Below are 18,672 nucleotides of genomic sequence, written 5' to 3' on the forward strand. Positions count from 1 at the left end.
GTAGGTTTACTTTTAGTAGCAGGTTTTATAAAGAAGTTATTTTAGAGAGTGACAACAGAATAATATGCAAATAAGTACATGCACTCATGTAGATTTCTCGAATTTTGTATTCTCAACTGTTAGAAGCAAAGCATTACTCGAGTTACCTGAAGTATATAATAGGATTTTTAGTTAAGATCATTTTTGTTTATTAAGATGACTAGATGAGCATTTAGTTAAAGAGCCATTTTGCTATTACGGGTCCATATTAGTCTCAAATTATACATCAGTTCCTTTTATGCAAAATACACCCACAAAAGATCAATGTCTTAAATTATTATGATCATCAATTATGAATTAATCAATTATTAAACTGTTTGCCCTCATAAGTTTCACTGAACTTCCAATTTGCAGGAGCCACATTATCAGACTCCACCATTCTCCCATCACTAGTAGTCACTTGAAACGATAAACTCTGACCAACAAGAGGAGTAGTAGTCACCCAATTTTGTCCCCAACTCCTTGTCATTTGTAACCAACCAGTGTTAGACCCCTTAATCTTAACATCATCAACATCACCAGCACCACCCACATTATAAACCAACACAAGAATCCAATAAGGGTTGCCCTTAATCTCGAACTTAATGCCTCCTTTTTTTACACACGGCACACGGCGATAAGCCACAGGGACAATGCCACCCTCATAGATGGCTATTTTCCTGAACATGGGTTGAGTTAGATCAAAGTGTTTCCAAGGTGGATTGCACCAGTTTCCCGTAGGTTTGGTGTAGTTAGGAGGGCAAAAATTGGTGGCTGTAACATGAATGGTTTGGGTGCCTTTAAGGCACCAATTTGAGTTGTAGCACATGATTTGGTAGCAAGCTCCGCATGTTAGACCGTCATTGAATAGGGCTGTGCTTAGTGCTGTTGTTTCGAGGCCGTAGCCCTCCTCGAACAGATCTCCGTACCCGCAAGCTCCTTCTGCAAGTTCATATAAATGATTGTTGATTAGGTACTTAAACTAGGAGTGTTTATGAAGGGGGGATATGTTGTGCATAATGTTGTCAAAGTTATGCAAAGAAGGGAGTAAAACTTAATACACCATTATTACATGGTACAGCAGGGTGAATCGTTTTTGGAGGTACAGCACAAATAATTAATAGTATGACATATGTTTCTTCCTTTACTTACAAGTCACAAGCACTTCATAGAATATGATTTAATGAATAATGAATTCGAAGTTTTTTTTGTCATGGTAAAATAAATTTGTGGAAAATAAAATCTAGGGTCGTAGTTGTTGCTGGAGAAATCTAATAAAGAAGACAAAGCCGAGCCACTCGGACTTGCGCATGGGAAGTGATCGAGCAAAGGATACATTAATTAACTTGCTTGTATGATCTATTGAAAAATTTGTCAAAACCTACATTATAAAAATATGTGTTAATGAAAACTACTATTGATTGACTACCTTTTGAGTAATTACCTTTTAAAGTGAAATTGTTGTATGAAACTACATATCTTTTGTATGGGTAGTACCCAAGTCCGCTGTCAGACATACATGATGTGTTCGACATTAATTTTCTATGACGCGACCTCATCCTGTTGAGCCAAACCATTCTTAAATGATTGTCCAAGATGGCACTCGAAAATGACAAATAGGGGAATTTTTCCTCCAGTCAGACTAATCTCAGTCGCACACGTGTCAATGGATTACGCATCTTGTCAAATGAACAATACTCCTATAGATAGCCAAATGATACTATTCTCTGGGTACATTCTGGATACCACTTTCTCTTTCTATCTCTCTCTCTTTCTCTCTAAATCCTTAACGGATACATACTGACTTGAACATTGGAGAAGGTTTCCTTGCATCTCCCCAAGGGTAGTTTACATTTGCTCTCTTGCAGCCCCCCAATCACGGAACCCCCCCACAATGACTGATGGACACCTCATAGGTTCGCCACTGTTTCAACACCAAAACAATTTGGCGCTATAAGGAGGGGCCTCCTATCTTTGGAACCGATCATGGACAAGACGGACACCACAAGTCGCAGTCCACTAGAATTCGAAGCCAGTCAAGGGTCTCCTCAACCTCTTATTACCATACTTGTAGGGGCACCTAAGTTCCAGTTCAGGGTGCCCGAGAACAATGCTAAGCAGACTCCAGACAACAACATTATTCAGGTGAACCCCGATAATATACCACTCAATCTAGCTCAACTAAGTCAGTTTTCTCCAGAGTAGTTGAAGACGGTTGCTTCATTCATACAAATGCTAACGGGCACTCCTCAGCATAATGTTAACACCCCAACTCCTAATGCAAGAGCCGGTCATTCCCCGTAAGCGATCACTGGTAGTAGCCGGTATAATCACTAACGGTACACCGGTATGAAAAATGCGTTCCTTCACTCGTGAGGGACGTTAGTTGGAGATGCAATCGGAGCATCCTAAGTATGAACAAACACTTCTGGATACAGAAGAGCTTAATAATTCATAGGACGAGAATCAAAGTTGTTCCCACCGAGAGTACAATACCAATGGTGCTAGTAACTAGTCGGTTGGCGGACATTTGTTAATCAAGCCTAAACTCTCTCCCTTTGTGCCGAAGATTCTGAATCATCCTATGCCAAGGATTAAGATGTCGTCATGCAAATATGATGGTAGTTCCAACCCTGACGATCACATCGCGGCCTATGAGGGACATATGTACTTGTACACCCAGGTGGATGTCATATGGTGTAAGGTGTTTCCATCCATATTTACCAAAATTGCTTAGACATGGTTAAAGGTATGCCTAGTATCATTTTTAGTTTCTCTCAATTGTCGTCCATATTCAGCACTCATTTTGTGAGCAATAGGCGTCGAGAGCGCACCACTAGGGAATTATTGTGCATCAGGTAAGGAGAAATAGAGGCCCTTTGCGAATACACTCGGTCGTATCAATATTAAGGTCATCTCAATTCTCCGTTTATAGCAGGATGTGGCAATACTGACCTTGATGAAGGGACTAAGAGAGCGGTCCGCATTCAGGAGCAATCTAGGTCGTAAGAATTTCACATCACCGGGTCCGGTGCTTGGAAAAGCAAATGATTTCAACATCATGAGTCGTAAAAGAAGAAAGATGAGAAGTCACGGAAGGGATAAGGGTCGAGATAATGAATGTGGTCGCGATGAGAGGAAGGAGTCAAATATGGTAAAGAAAGGCAATGACCGAGAGCGTGGTGACCGAGAAAGAAGTGAACGCAAAGCGAAGTTTGATGCGTACACTTAGCTCACGACCTCCATGGCACAAATCTACACCATGAATAAGGAAAGTGATAAGTGGCAGCGGTCCAAAAAGATGTTCCATAAGAATAGTGACAAGACTAAATGATGTGATTGTCTTGGGGATACAACCACCTAACTGAGGATTGTAGGCACTTTAGGATAATTTGGAAAATCTTATTCCTAGAGCCTATTTCACTCATGTAAAGTTCAGACAAATGATGGTGATTTGGTGAATTTCAAGGATTAGAATGTTCAGTCTCGGATAGGGGAGATAAATGTGCTCAATGGCGGTCCCATTCATGGGGGAAGTGTCAATGGGGCAAAGGCCATTCTTTAGGAGTTCAAGCATCAAGTTAACTTCAACGAAAGTTGCCATTAGTAGAAACCGCTAGCTACGACGGCCATATCTTTCTCGGTTGAAGATTCAAAACATGTAATATACCCCCATGACGACCCCTGGTGGTCACTTTGAAAGTTGCAAATTGTTTGATTCATAGAATCTTGATAGATGGAGGAAGCTTTGCTAACATCTTATTCTTGTCGACATTCGAAAATTTGATGATTGGCCGAGAGCATCTGCAACCATTACGATACCTAGTGATAGGATTCACGTGCACGTCATCAATACCTGAAGGGATCATAAATTTGCCAGTCATAGTAGGTGAGAATGACGATGCCAGAAATTTAATGGCCGAATTTCTGGTAGTAGATGTTCCGAGAGCATATAACGCAAAGGTCAAGAGAACCTTTATTCATGATGTCCAAGGAGTGGTATCCACTTATCATTTGACCATGTTGTATGTATCCTATCAGGGTACGACAATGAAGATAAGGGGAAATCAGGAGACAGCCAAATCGTGCTACTAAACAGCTTTGAAATAGCCGGCACGAAGGAAATCTGTTGAGGATTTAAGTACGCCAACAAGGAAAGAAAAAAGAGCAAAAAGAAAGCAATGGCAGAGGAGGAACAATTAGAGAAGAAGAATGAAAACGTCGTGGAAATAACAATGGAGGAACTAGAAGTTAGGCCAAACGATATACCAAGGCCCAAACCTGATGGTGAGTCTAAGAAGGAAATGTTGGCAGACGATCTGAAGAGGACGATCGCTATCGGAACGGATATGTATCCAGAGGTCAGAATCAACATGGTGACTCTCCTACGAGAAACCGATGATGTACTCGCGTTCTTGGTGGATGAGATGCCTGGAATAGACCCGTTTGATGGTTCATCGTTTGAATGTCGATAGTGCAATCCGTCCAGTTAAACAAAGAACATAAATTTTTCAGCAAAAAAGAATAAGGCAATCAAAGAAGAAGTTGATAAGTTGTTGGCGGTTGATTTCATTGAGGCTTGTGACTACCTAAAATGGTTGCCAAATGTAGTGATGGTGATAAAAGCAAGTGGCTAATGGCGGATGTGTGTAGATTTCATGGATATCAACAGAGCATGTCCAAAATATTGTTATTATCTATTACCGAGGATATACCACCTCATGGACTCCACTAGAGGTTATGCATTACTGAGTTTCATGGATGAATTCTCGGGGTATCACTAGATCAGTGTCCTAGAGGCCGATAGAAATAAAGCTACATTTATCACGGACTACGAAGTTTATAATTATAAACCAATACCCTTTGGCTTGAGAAGTACTGAAGCCACATATCAGAAACCAGCCGACAAGGTATTCGTGTACCACAAGGGGAGAAACATTGAACTATATGTGGACGATTTTATCTTCAAAAATAACACTGAACGTGAACACATTGATGACCTGGCAGAAACCTTCAGCATAGGGCTATTTAGAGTGCGGTCCAGACCGTACCAAATCGTTTTTTCGCGGTTTGGGTTGGTTTGCGGTTTTAAAATTGCGGTTTGGGTTATGATTTCAAGCAAATCGCGGTTTACGGTTTGGGTTGGGTTTTCATTTTTGTATACCAAAACCGCAGCGCAAACCGCAATTTTATATGTTTCTTTTTTGAAAAAAAAATTAATACACTTGACAAGGTGGCATACAAGTATGAAACTGAAAAAAGAAGTTTGAGGTAAAGAACTTTAACACTTTTGATAAATCATTATTTAAGTTTAGTTATGAAGTCAACTTCATATATATTTGGATTCTTATTAATAATTTTATTTACTCTTAGATTACAAAATTAATGTCGGGGAGGAAAAAATGGTTAAACCGCAAACGGTTCGGATTGGGTTGGTTTGGGGAAAAGTGTTGTGCGGTTTGAGTTCGAAAAATGTCAAACCGTATATTTGCGGTTTGGGTTGGGTTACATCCCAAACCGCGAACACCTACTTCAGCACTTTGAGAATATACAAGATGAAGCTCAACCCAAAGATATGTGTCTTTGTAGTAAAAGCAGGGAAATTTTTGGGAATCATGGTTAGTAAGAGAGGGATTTGACACCAATCCAGATAAGGTTCATGCAATCGTTGATTTTCCAGAACCAAAAGGTGTCAAGGACATACACAGGCTGACAAGATGGATGACTGTCTTGACTCGATTCATTTCAAAGTCGATTGACAAGGCCTTACCTTTATTCTCGTTGTTAAGAGGAAACAAAAAGTTTGAATGGGGAAAGGAGCAGAGAAAAGCTTTTATTGCGGTCAAGGAACACTTAAAAACTCTCCCTAACATCTCTCGACCAGAGACATGAGATACTTTGCAATTGTATATCTCGGCCTCACTAAAGACTGTCGCAGCCGTTTTTTTGGTGGAAAAGGAGAAGAGACATCAACCAATATACTTTGTCAGTCATATTTTGAATGGGACGGAAAGTCGTTATCAATTGGTCGAGAAGATGGCGTTAGCAGTGATAATCGCTTGGAGAAAGCTCAGACCATATTTTGACTGTAATCCCATCCATGTTCTAAAAAAAACCAGCCTCTAGAAAAAGCACTGCAGAAAATGGGTAGTTCAGGCCGCCTTCTGAAATGGGAAGTCGAGATATCCGAGTATGACATCCAGTACAAGCCTTGAATTGCGATAAAGGCACAAGCACTGGCGAACTTTGTCGTAGAAAGCATCTTATGAAGAGGAATAGCATGTTAAAAAGGAAACTTGGATGTTAGTGGTAGATGGCTCCTCAGTCGTGAGGGGATTTGGGGCCGACATTGTAATGACTAGCCTGGAAAAAATGTATTATTTGAGTATGCCATAAAATTCACTTTCTCGGCATCAAACAACAAAGCAGCACAACAAGAATCCGCGTCTTTAGCGTCTGACATTAGGGTCCGTCTTAAAAACAGACGGTATCCGTGAAAATAGCGTCCGTTTCTCCATCATACGGTAAATAGAGTCGACTTTAGCGTCCGTCTACGAATCGGACGACAAATAGCGTCCGCCTTGGGACAATAACGTCCGGATTTTTAGCAGACACAAAGTAGCGTCCGTCAAGCGGACGCTAAAGTCCTTTGGCGGACGCTATTTGCACGGATATACCAAAACCACTTCGACCCCTCCCCAGAATTTTTCGACCACAACTTTCCCAATCTACGAAAAACCTAACCTCACCCTCTCATTTTAGCCGGCGAATCTCTAACTCGTGTCGCCGGACACTCGCCGCTGCTTCTCGCCGGACACTCGCGTGGCGTTTCGCCGGACACTGTTGCCGGACCCTCGCCGTATAAGGCCACGATTGTTGGATTGAGAATGTGTATAGCTACAGGTGCAAAGATTGTATCACTGAAAACAGAGTCACGACTTGTCAATGGGATACCGAAAGGAGAGTTTAAACTTTGAAGTTAGGGAGCCAAACATGCCAAAATATGTAGAAAAAGCCAAAGAGATGATAACTCAATTAAATCACTTCGAAGTTCAGGCAATCCCAATAGACGGGTTATCTAAACTGGCAAGTTCTGATTCTCTGAACATAGAGAGGTCTGTCATGGTAGAAGTTTTAAAAGAAATAAGCATTACTGAAAAACTGTGACCGCGATCAATATCAACCAGCAAGGTGAATGGATCAGTGAGATGGTAGCGTATAAGTTATCGGGTTCACTTCCTCAGAACGCCATGAAAGCAAAGAGGTTGAAGCGACAAGCCAACTGGTATATCATTTATCAAAATGAATTGTACAAGAAGTCCTTCAGTTTGCCATTGTTAAAATGCGCAACGACATGGGAGTCTATAAAATACTAGAAGAAATTCACGAGGATATTTGTGGGAACCATATTAACGGAAAGGCATTGGCATTGAAATCCCTCATAGTCGGGTTCTTTTGGCCAAGTATGTTGGCGAATGCACAGAGTTATGTGAAAAGATGTGACAAATGTTAGAAATTTGCTCCTATCATCAATAGGCCTGCAATTAACCTCCAGCCAATACTCTGTCCGATATCGTTTGCACAATGGGGTTTGGATATTTTAGGACCGTTTACAACAGCTACTGGCGGACGCAAATTCTTGATTGTTGGTATCGACTATTTCACGAAGTGGATCGAGGCTGAGCCGTCATCAAAGATGAAGTCAAACTAGGTCAAAAAGTTTATATGGCAAAGAATAATGACAAGATTTGGAATACCGACAGCAATAGTATTTAATCACGGAGCATAATTTGATTGTCGGCCAATCAAAAGTTTCTTTTCCGAATGCAGAGTGAAATTTGAAAATTATATTGATATTAAAATTGTAGTTGTTTGACAAATTTGAGTGAATATGAGGAGAAAAAAGTCAAGACCAAAAAGGGAGGTTTATAGCCATAACCCAGCCAAATGCTTACAACAATTTTCCTTTAAAATTAAAGGTACTACCATTATTTCTTTAAACCGGTCTCATTTGACTTTTACGCTTTCAAACACATAACTTTGACCATTAATTTCTTTAATTATGTAAAAGTAAAAATTGCAAAAAAAGAATATTTGAAAAATGTAGTATGTCAAGACGAAGCTAAACGTATTCCATATAATCTATATATTTTCTTATGTTAAATCATGAAAGAGGAGCATGTGAATAATGTCAAAATACAAAGTGAATAGATTAAAAAGAAATGAGGGGAATACTTTCTTACAACATTTTTATAAGGTAGTTTTATTTATAAGAAAATGTATTTTTTTTGAAAGGATAAAAAAAATGTATTTATATAAGATTGATAAGTTTCCCAAAGTTATTTGTTTCTTTGACGTACGCGTAACTTGCTTCCACATATCCCTCAAAAAAAAAAAAAAAAAAAAAAAACCTTGCTTCCACATATACTGAATAACAAGAAGCCTTTTAATTAGACATAACATTCCCGTCCCCTAAAAAAAAAAAAAAAGACATAACATTCCCGTAAAAAAAAATTAGACGTAACAGGAATTAAAATGGTCCTTAAATTATGCAATTAACAAAGATAGTGGTGAATATGGACCCACTATATACTAATAGCATTTTAACAAACAATCCCTTGTCAATCCAAGCCACTAGGTCACTAAATCACAAAACTAGCTATACTAATAAGAAACTAATATGCCCATTTGATAGAAAATAGAAAATTATATCTATATTATTTTGGAGCACTTTCAACTGTTATATCAATTGAAAAGGTAATTAGCTTTAAAAAAATTGAAATGGTAACTCAAAAGAAGGGGAAATGTCCCTAGGATTAATGTACCTTTAGGCTTTAGAGACGGATCGGATCTTTTAAACGCCATAACTTTAGAGACGAATCTTTTAAACGCCATAACTCTAGGTCCCTAAATGGACTATATATATGTCCTTAATGGACTTGATCCTCTAATTGCTAAGGAAGAATTAGGCTTTCAAGTGCTTTTAAGTTTTTTCTTTTCAGCAAACTTTTACTTATCAATATTAAGGGTAAAATGTCGAACAGGAATTATGATATAGATTAAGTGTTAGAATATTATATATATAATATATCCTAATATCCTATGATGAATTATATGAGGAAGAGAATTATATTCTCTATCAAAAAGAAATTGACTTACGCATAGTTTCACTGCCATTCATGCCGCCGTAGAATGTTGCATGGGCAACCTCCCAGCCATCTTCGATAATCTGAGCATCAATAATTCCCAGCAAAAGAGCTATGGTTGTCATTATAAATGCTGCGCTAGCTCTATTACCATCCATACTCTCCCTGTTTCTCTTTTTCTCGTGTGTGAAGTTGCTTACATACGTTGAAATGTTTTTAGGTACACTTAGTATATTTATAGACAATTTGATCTTGAAGATTGTTTACCCAGTTAAGAAAGACAATTAATTTCCTTGATATTCTCGTTTTATTAAGTGAGAGGAAACAGATTCTGGATCCTCGGTTTACTTTTTATTTGGAGCAAACTCTCCTTTTTTATCAATTCATTATTTGCACACTGAAATTCACCGGGTACCCTCGCACTTTTGAAAATACACGGGGTACCTCTTAGTTTCAACATAATACACTCAAATGCCCTTAATGACTAACGGTATTAACCGTCGTTAGTCATTAACCCTGATTATTTGATTTAAGTCCTAATTAACCCTAACCCTAAACCCTAACCTCCCCGCCCTCTCACCACTCCCACCCAGCAGCTCCCCCACCCTCCTGCAGCTCCCTCCACCCCTGTCGACCCTCCCGTAGCTCCCCCACCCCCGTCGAATCCCCCCACCCTCCCCACTCCACCCATATCGATTCCCCTCTCCTCGCTAATTTTTGCTTTTGGGTTGTTAACTTTCACGAAAAACACCCACCCCCAATAGTCCTGCAGTGACGAAGAACAACGAAGATGAGAATAGGGAGAAACTACAGTGCCGACGAGGGAAGAAGGGCTGCGCGGCTGGCGGCTGCGAGGGTGGGGGGCTTCGGGGCTGCGAGGGGGTGGGGAGGGGTAGGTGGGGGCTGCCATGGTGGGGTTGGGGAAATCGACAGTGGTATGGGGGGAGGGGGTGCTGGGGTGGGGGAAGAGGGTTGCTGGGGGTGGGGGAAGGGGGGTTGTTGGGGTGGTGGGAGGGTGGGGAGGATTAGTGGGCTGGTGGTTAGGGTTAGGGTTAGGGTTAGAGGTAGGAGTCAGGATTAGGTGTTAATTAGGGTTTAGAAAAAAAATAAGGTTAATGACTAATGGCGGTTAACATCGTTAGTCATTAAGGGCTTTGGGTGCGTGTATTATCGTAAAACTGAGTGTTACCCCATGTATTTTCAAAAGTGCGAGGGTACTCTGTAAATTTCGTGAAAATTCGGTGACATTTGGTGAAAAAACGGATATTTATTAGTTTTCAAATAGTAATGATAAGGGAAGCTATGGTGTCTTCCAATGAAATGTCTTTTTTATCCTTAACTAAATATATATATAGCTGACTGGATATTCAGATTTTATACAATTATATCATTTCCTAATTTAAAGATGGGACAAAAATTTCAATAATAAACTAAATAAGCATTAACAAAGTAACTTGACATAATGATAAAAATGGTTACTCAATTAAAAAAAATTACAAAATTTAATTTGACTACAAAAAACTTCACATCTAAATGTTTATCTCAATTTCTAAAAACTTTATAGATTACAGTAATTTGTATAACAATAATTATAAATCACACTTCTATAATATCACTATACAAAAAGTTTACATGATTCTATCTATCTTCAATATCTAATCTATATATTATCCCCGAATAAAATCTTAATGGATTACATTTTATTTTAATGAAATATTCAAATTCTTAACCTATGCCTTGTGACATAGGTTAGAAAAGTCCTATGAATTAAATATTCATTGAGATGAATCAAACAAAATCACACATGACTATATTTATTTCTTATATAATGAAAAAAAATGTAGGATATTCTCTCTAATTGTAAATAGTGTCAAAATTTTAAGTGGGTAAGTTATAAAAAATTAAAAACACAAGGAATACATAAGTATATATGGTTAAAAATTAGTCAGTTCATTTTGTTTATATAACAATATGAGGTTTGTCGTTATTATTAATCTAATTATTTCAACATAACAAACAACCAAGATATTAGTTGGTAGATAAGCATTATTACACATGTTGCATAATGAACTCATTATTCAACAATTGATATCTTGTGAATCTTACTATATTTGTTTCAATGTATATATTTTTCGTAATAATAAGTTTTCATAGTTTTTGAAAGACATAATTAAAAATAATTATGGTCCTGATTGTGTTTTGGAGACTATAAAAAAACAAATTGTTTTCTGCCCAATAAAGCAAACAAGAAACAATAAAATTTGATTAACCTACTTCATATATATATGCATGGAGTACCATTTATTAACATCGGACGGAGAAATTATTACTAAGCTGTATGTATTCACAGAATTCAACACTGAAATTTGGAGGTTACTTTTGCGGAAAGTCCTAGGACCAGCTTAAACTTCGTTCAATCGCACTCTTTTGATTTGTTGAAGCTTTAAAGAAATAACCACGCAATATAACTTCATTTGGCTCGTTGTAACTTTACATTTATGAATGTTTCAGGGCAAAAGTTGAAATCAGTTGCACTGAATCATGAGAGATTTTTTTTGGTTTTGACCACGCTTACATTCATAATGCATATTCATCTTTGAATCAAAAATAATAATGCATATTCATATATATAAAGACATGTAGACTTGTAGGGTTTTTCGCAATGTATAATGAGTACTTCTTTTGGTTGGTCTATCTTTCTTCTTTCTGTTTTCAATAGGGCTAACTAACAAATCATGTCGGGTCGTATTCAGGTTAATAAAAACGGGTTTAACATCTCCCAACTTAAATCTAACCCATTTATTAAGCGGGTTGAAAACTCAACCTTGACCCGACCTATTGATTAAACGGGTTACCCATATAACCTGTTCAACCAACTTACATATTTATTAATATTAAATTTTTATTAGAACTTATTCGTTTTCAACAATAAAATTCACATAAAGTATGCATGGTTAATTTGATCCGCCAACTAATACTTCTCATTTAGCGAATAAAACCCTGCCTTGAAAGAAAGGACTCCCCTCTCTCTACCCCGATAGAGAAACCCTACCCTCCGGTTGCCCTCCGCTGTGGCGGCTGCCCTCCTTAGTCTATGGCTGAGGAGATCTCTGAAATTGTTTCCAACCTACGTATAGATGATGAAGAGGACCAAGTTCTTGATCTTGAAACTGTGAACCCTAATGGTGAAAGCACTGTTTCCTTGTTGTTGTTGGGACGATTACTGACGGAACGCAACTATAATGTCGAAGCTTTCAAAAAAACAATCACTACTGTTTGGGCCCCGAAACATGGAATTGTTATTAGGGCTCTTAGCCCTAATCTATATGCTTTCCAGTTCTTTCATTGGCGTGACATGATGAAGGTCCTTGAAGGCCGACCGTGGTGCTTTGACAACATGCTTATTTTACTTAAAGAAGCCGACGGCGACGAACAACCAGACCAGGTAACCTTAAATCATTCCCCTTTCTGGATTCGTCTGAAAAATCTCCCTTTTAATAATCGTTCCAATGATGTCGTTAAGGCTTTAGTTGGTAATATGGGTGAGATTCTTGATATGGAGGAAGATGTGTTAGGCTTTGGCAGATTTCGACGTGTTAAAGTAATGCTTGATGTATCAAAACCTTTAAGGCGTTATAGAAAAATGAGAGATAAGAAGGGCAAGGAGATACAAGTTGATTTTTCTTATGAGCGCCTCCCATATTTTTGTTTGGCTTGTGGTGTAATGGGGCACTCTGAAAAGGATTGTCAATCAGTTCTTGAAGAAGACAAATGTGAAAAGCTTGGCTGGCACTTGGGGCTGAAAGCTACACCAAGGAAAGGTAGAACAAAAGAAATTGAAGAAGAGAGTAAATTTAGACATTGCAAGAAAATTCTTTTTGATGCTGGATGTGCTGGGTTACTAGAGAAAAATGAGAAGATAGAGGTTGTGACCTCTTTAAATAATGGCGCTAAGGAGAAAAGTTTGGTGCAGGAGAATCATTTAATAATTGGTGTTGTAGGTGACAAGGGGAACAACATTAATACCCCCCCTGTCACGAGTTCCCAAGTGGAGTTTGCCACTTCACCACATGCTAACCCTTTGTCCCTGAGAAGACATCTGGTACTTTGAGCTCACCAAGTACAGATACTTTTATTTTTAAAAGTGTGAAGGGAGGTAAAGGTAACAAGGCCCACTCTTGGAAAAGATTGTCTCGCGATGCTGTGATAGATAAAGGTTTACCTCAACAAATGGATATGGACCCTCCTGATATGGTCCATAAACGTTCGAAGGCCCACTGTGATTTGGTGTCTGATGATGAAGATGGGACTATGAAGCGTGCAAAGCTAAGTCCATCTTGTGAAGCTGCTCACCTTTTTTTGGCGGAGGTTGGTTCTGACCAACCCCGCCTAGCATTATGAATGTTATGTGCTGGAACTGTCGAGGGATGGGTAACCCTTGGTCAGTTCGTCAGCTCCGTAGATGGAGCATTCATTTTGCCCCTGACATTGTATTTTTGTCAGAAACGATGATAAATAAATCTGCAGTTGAAGCTTTGAAAGACAGGCTTGGTTTTCAGAATGCTTTTGGGGTTGCTAGTAGAGGAGAGCTGGAGGTTTGTGTCTGTACTGGAAGGAGGAGGTTCGTTTTTCTCTCGTTTCTTTTTCTCAACATCATATTTGTGGTGATGTGGAGGATGGAGATAAAAATTGGAGATTTGTCGGTATCTATGGTTGGGCAAAGGAGGAAGAGAAACACCGTACTTGGACCCTTATTCGTCATTTATGTGAGGACTCCACTCTTCCTATTTTATTTGGAGGTGATTTTAATGAGATTTTATGTTACGCTGAAAAAGAGGGTGGAGCAGACAGAGTTCGTCGGGAATTGTCAAACTTCCGAGATACCATGGATAACCTTGCTCTTCGAGACCTTGGCTACGTTGGGACTTGGTACACATGGGAACGGGGAAATTCTCCTTCAACTTGTATTCGAGAAAGACTGGATCGCTTTATTAGCTCTGACTCGTGGTTGACCTTATACCCTCATACAACTGCCGAGCATGCCCTTCGCTACAAATCAGATCATTCGGCAATTGTCATTAGGCCTCAAAAATTCAGCAGGCCCACTGGTAGAAAGAGGCGGCATTATTTCGAAACATGTTGGCTGTTGGATGACAAATGTGAAGCAGTGGTCCGTGAAGCTTGGGACAAATCTAGTGGGGCCCCATTACTGGGCGTATGGAGTCCATGGCCCATACATTGTTGACTTGGAGTACTGAAACTTTTAAGAAGCTAGGGAAGCAGATTGAGGTAGTAGAAAAAGAACTCTTGTCGGCCCAACAACAACCCGTTTCTGATGTGAGTTGTAATGTTTGTGTGGAGCTTGAGAAAAAACTTGATGATTTGCACGCGAAACATGAAGCTTATTGGTATTTGAGATCTAGAGTAGCGGAGGTGAAGGATGGGGACAAAAATACTAAATATTTTCACCATAAAGCTTCTCAACGTCGGAAACGGAACTATGTTAAAGGTTTATTTGATGCACAAGGGACTTGGTGTGATGATGCAGATAGAATTGAAAATATTTTTACATCTTATTTTGATTCGATATTCACTTCAACTAACCCTTCTGATTCAAATTTTTGTGATGTGTTGAAGTTTATTGATCCTGTAGTATCTGATGCATGTAATCAACAGCTTATGAGACCTTATACAAAAGATGAGGTTTTCATAGCCCTTCAGCAAATGCATCCCTGCAAAGCTCCTGGCCCTGATGGTATGCATGCTATCTTCTACCAGCGATTCTGGCATATTGTTGGTGATGACGTAACCTTATTTGTTAGTAATATTTTACATGGCTCCTCTTCTCCTAGCTGTGTTAATAATACTAATATTGCCTTGATTCCTAAAGTGAAAAATCCTACCAAGGCTGCAGAATTTAGGCCTATTGCTCTATGCAACGTTCTTTATAAGCTGGTCTCCAAAGCAATTGTGATGCGAATGAAAGAATTTCTTCCTCAGATGATTTCTGAACAACAAAGTGCTTTTGTTCCTGGGAGACTCATTACTGATAATGCTCTTATTGCTATGGAAGTATTTCATTCTATGAAGAACAGGAGTCGTAGTCAGAGAGGTACTATTGCTATGAAGCTAGATATGAGCAAAGCCTATGACAGGGTGGAGTGGGGCTTTCTTAGGAAGCTTCTGCTCACTATGGGGTTTGATGGAAGATGGGTGAATTTGATTATGAAATGTGTTTCTACTGTCACCTATTCCTTCATTATTAATGGAGGTGTCTGTGGTTCTGTTATTCCTGCTCGTGGTCTTCGCCAGGGAGACCCTCTTTCTCCTTATCTTTTTATTATGATTGCTGATGCTTTTTCTAAAATGATTCAGAAGAAAGTTCAGGAAAAGCAGATTCATGGAGGTAAAGCCAGCCGTAGTGGTCCAGAAATTTCTCATCTTTTCTTTGCTGATGACAGTTTACTCTTCACTAGAGCCACCCGACAGGAATGCACTGTTATAGTTGATATCCTCAACCATTATGAATTAGCATCCGGGCAGAAAATTAATTATGAAAAGTCGGAAGTCTCATTTAGCAGAGGAGTTAGCATCGCTCAGAGATCAGATTTGACAAACATTCTGAACATGCGGCAGGTTGACAAGCACGAGAAGTATCTTGGTATCCCCTCTATCTCTGGTAGGTCAAAGAAAGTAATATTTGACTCACTAGTAGATAGAATTTGGAAGAAACTCCAAGGTTGGAAAGAGAAGTTGTTATCCAGAGCTGGGAAAGAAGTTTTGCTGAAGTCTGTTATCCAGGCCATCCCTACTTATCTTATGGGTGTTTACAAAATTCCGTGTATGGTTATCCAGAAGATTCAGTCAGCTATGGCTCGATTTTGGTGGGGAAGCTCAGATTCGCAAAGAAAGGTTCATTGGAAGAGTTGGGATTCTATGTGCACCTTGAAATGCTTGGGAGGCATGGGTTTTAAAGATCTCAAAGTTTTTAATGATGCGTTGTTAGGAAGGCAGGCATGGAGACTAATTCGTGAGCCTAACTCTCTTTTTGGTAGAGTATGAAAGCTAAATATTTTCCCTAATTGTGATTTCTTGGATGCCCCTCTTGGTTATTCAAGTAGTTATTCATGGAGTAGTATTTGGAGTTCGAAAGCTCTTGTTAAAGAGGGAGTGGTGTGGAGAGTTGGGAATGGGACACAAATCAGAGTGTGGGATGATCCTTGGATAGTTGATGAAAATGGTCGCTTTATTTCGAGTGAGAAGAATCCTAACTTAACTATGGTAAGTGATTTGATTGATGTAGAGAGTATGGAGTGGAGAACAGATGTTCTTGATTCTTGTTTAATGAGAGGGACATTAGGTGTATTCTCGGCACACCTCTTAGTTCGGTTCCGGTGAAGGATGAACTTACATGGGCATTTACAAAGGATGCTAATTACTCTGTGAAGACGGCCTATATGATCGGGAAAGGTGGAAATCTTGATAATTTTCACCAATCTTGGGTGGATATTTGGAGTATGGAGGTTAGTCCCAAGGTTCGTCACTTTCTCTGGCGACTTTGTACCAATTCTCTTCCTGTCCGTAGCTTGCTTAAATACCGTCACATGACGGATGATGATTCATGTCCCTGGGGATGTGGTATGATAGAAACGCAGAATCATGCAATTTTCGAGTGTCCTAAGCTTGCAGATATGTGGATTGATAGTGGTTGTCATGTGTTGCTTGATTATGACCCGCTGCTTCTATGTGTGATACATTAGCAAGGTGGCGCAGCTTGGATAATAAAATAAAAATTAGAGGAGCTTACTTGGCATGGTGTTTATGGGGAGCGAGAAATGGATTGATTTTCAACAACAAAATCACGCCACATGTTGTATTGCTGGGTCGTGTCGCACGGTTGGTGGAAGAAAATGAAAAGTATGCTGGGCACATTTACAAAGTGATTAAGAATGCTTCAGGTAGCAGCCCACGCCAATGGATTGCTCCCCCTGCAGGTGTCACGAAAATTAATGTTGACGCATGCCTCGCTGTCGAAGGATGGGTGGGAATTAGTGCCATAGCTCGAAGGTCAAATGGTGATGTAGTTTTTGCTGCCACACGTCGAGTTAGAGCGTATTGGGCTCCTGAAATTGCGGAAGCTAAAGCTATTGAAATGGCTGTGAGGTTGGGTAAAAGATATGGCCTGCAAGAGGTCATCCTGGAATCGGATTGTCAAGTTGTTATTAATCGCCTCTCTAAGCATGCTATTTTTCTGTCAGATATAGATATTATCCTCTTCAATATTTTATCCTCTTGTGTTTGTTTTTCTTCTGTTTTATGGTCGCATGTTAAACGCGATGGGAATTATGTAGCACATCATCTAGCTAAGCTCATCCCTTTTGGGGTTGAACAGATTTGGGAGAACCATTGTCCTCCGGAGGTGGCTCCCTATGTTTTGATGGACAATTTGTCCTTGAGTTAATATATTTGCTACTTTTCCCCTCAAAAAAAAAAAGTATGCATGGTTAGATTTTATTTTCAGTATTTGTATTCTGCAATTAATATTTTTACCAATTTAGAAAATTTATATTTTCATGAGTCAAACAGATCAAAGCAGGTTAAGTTCGGGTTGAAAATGTCAACCTTAATCTAATCCATTTAATTAAATGGAAAAATTGTGTCAACTCATTTACTTAAATGGGTCTAAAATCTCAATCCAAACTCGTTTATTTTAAGTTGGATTTGGATTCACTAAACAAATTAGGTCAGTTTTTCACAGCTGTAGTTTTAAGGTACTTTATGCACTAATACTTCCAAGAAAACAAACACGTAAGTCTGTTCTGACGTTATTATTACTTCCATTGATAATGTTGATATGAGAGTTTTTTATAAAAATGATATGAGGATTTAAGAAACAATTTGATTACTTCCTTTTTGAGTTATACCTTATTTTATTTTTTATTTTTTTTTTGGTACATAAAGAAAGTTAGGACACCCTTCTCTCAAGGGAGATTCCTAACGAATCCAGAAGAACTAATTTATTTAACAAAGGTTCCGTAGAAACATCAACGTCTAGCGAAGGAGCAGAAATATTGTGACCTTTTTTTGATAGAAGATCTGCTACCCGATTAGCTTCTCGGAAAATATGCTTGATGGTGTAGAATCTAAACTGTCGAAGCAAATGCCGAATGTCATCAATTAGGTTTTGGATAGTCCAGGGGCAATTGTAATGCCCTTGCAACACTCTTATAACTACTTGATTATCTCCTTCAATATATAGATCTTGTATATGCTGCTGAATGGCAAGTATCAATCCATTTCTTAATCCCCAGGCTTCAGCAACAAGAGCTGAGGTTTGGCCAAATCGATAAACTTGAGCGGCCACAAGAAGACCAGCTGAGTTGCGAATGGCAACACCGGCAGCGGCTGAATAGTCAATGACTGAGCCATCAAAGTTTAGCTTGAAGTGATTGGGAGGCGGAGGCTGCCAACTAACTGCAATGGAAGTAGGGGACCTGCAAGGAGGAAT

At 39.1% G+C, this 18,672-nt stretch overlaps 1 protein-coding gene across 1 annotated transcript; it reads right to left on the reverse strand.

Annotated features, from left to right (window-relative positions):
• Nucleotides 1–340: 340 nt before the first annotated feature.
• On the reverse strand, nucleotides 341–9,289 carry LOC104895810 (expansin-A25). The gene is made up of 2 exons (XM_048647179.2): nucleotides 9,178–9,289; nucleotides 341–960 (listed from the first exon to the last, which is right to left on the reverse strand). The coding sequence occupies exons 1-2, from the start codon at nucleotides 9,287–9,289 to the stop codon at nucleotides 341–343; spliced, it is 732 nt and encodes a 243-aa protein (XP_048503136.2).
• Nucleotides 9,290–18,672: the final 9,383 nt, after the last annotated feature.

Source organism: Beta vulgaris, chromosome 6, assembly GCF_026745355.1.
Source record: "Beta vulgaris subsp. vulgaris cultivar EL10 chromosome 6, EL10.2, whole genome shotgun sequence".
NCBI classification, from domain to species: domain Eukaryota; kingdom Viridiplantae; phylum Streptophyta; class Magnoliopsida; order Caryophyllales; family Amaranthaceae; genus Beta; species Beta vulgaris.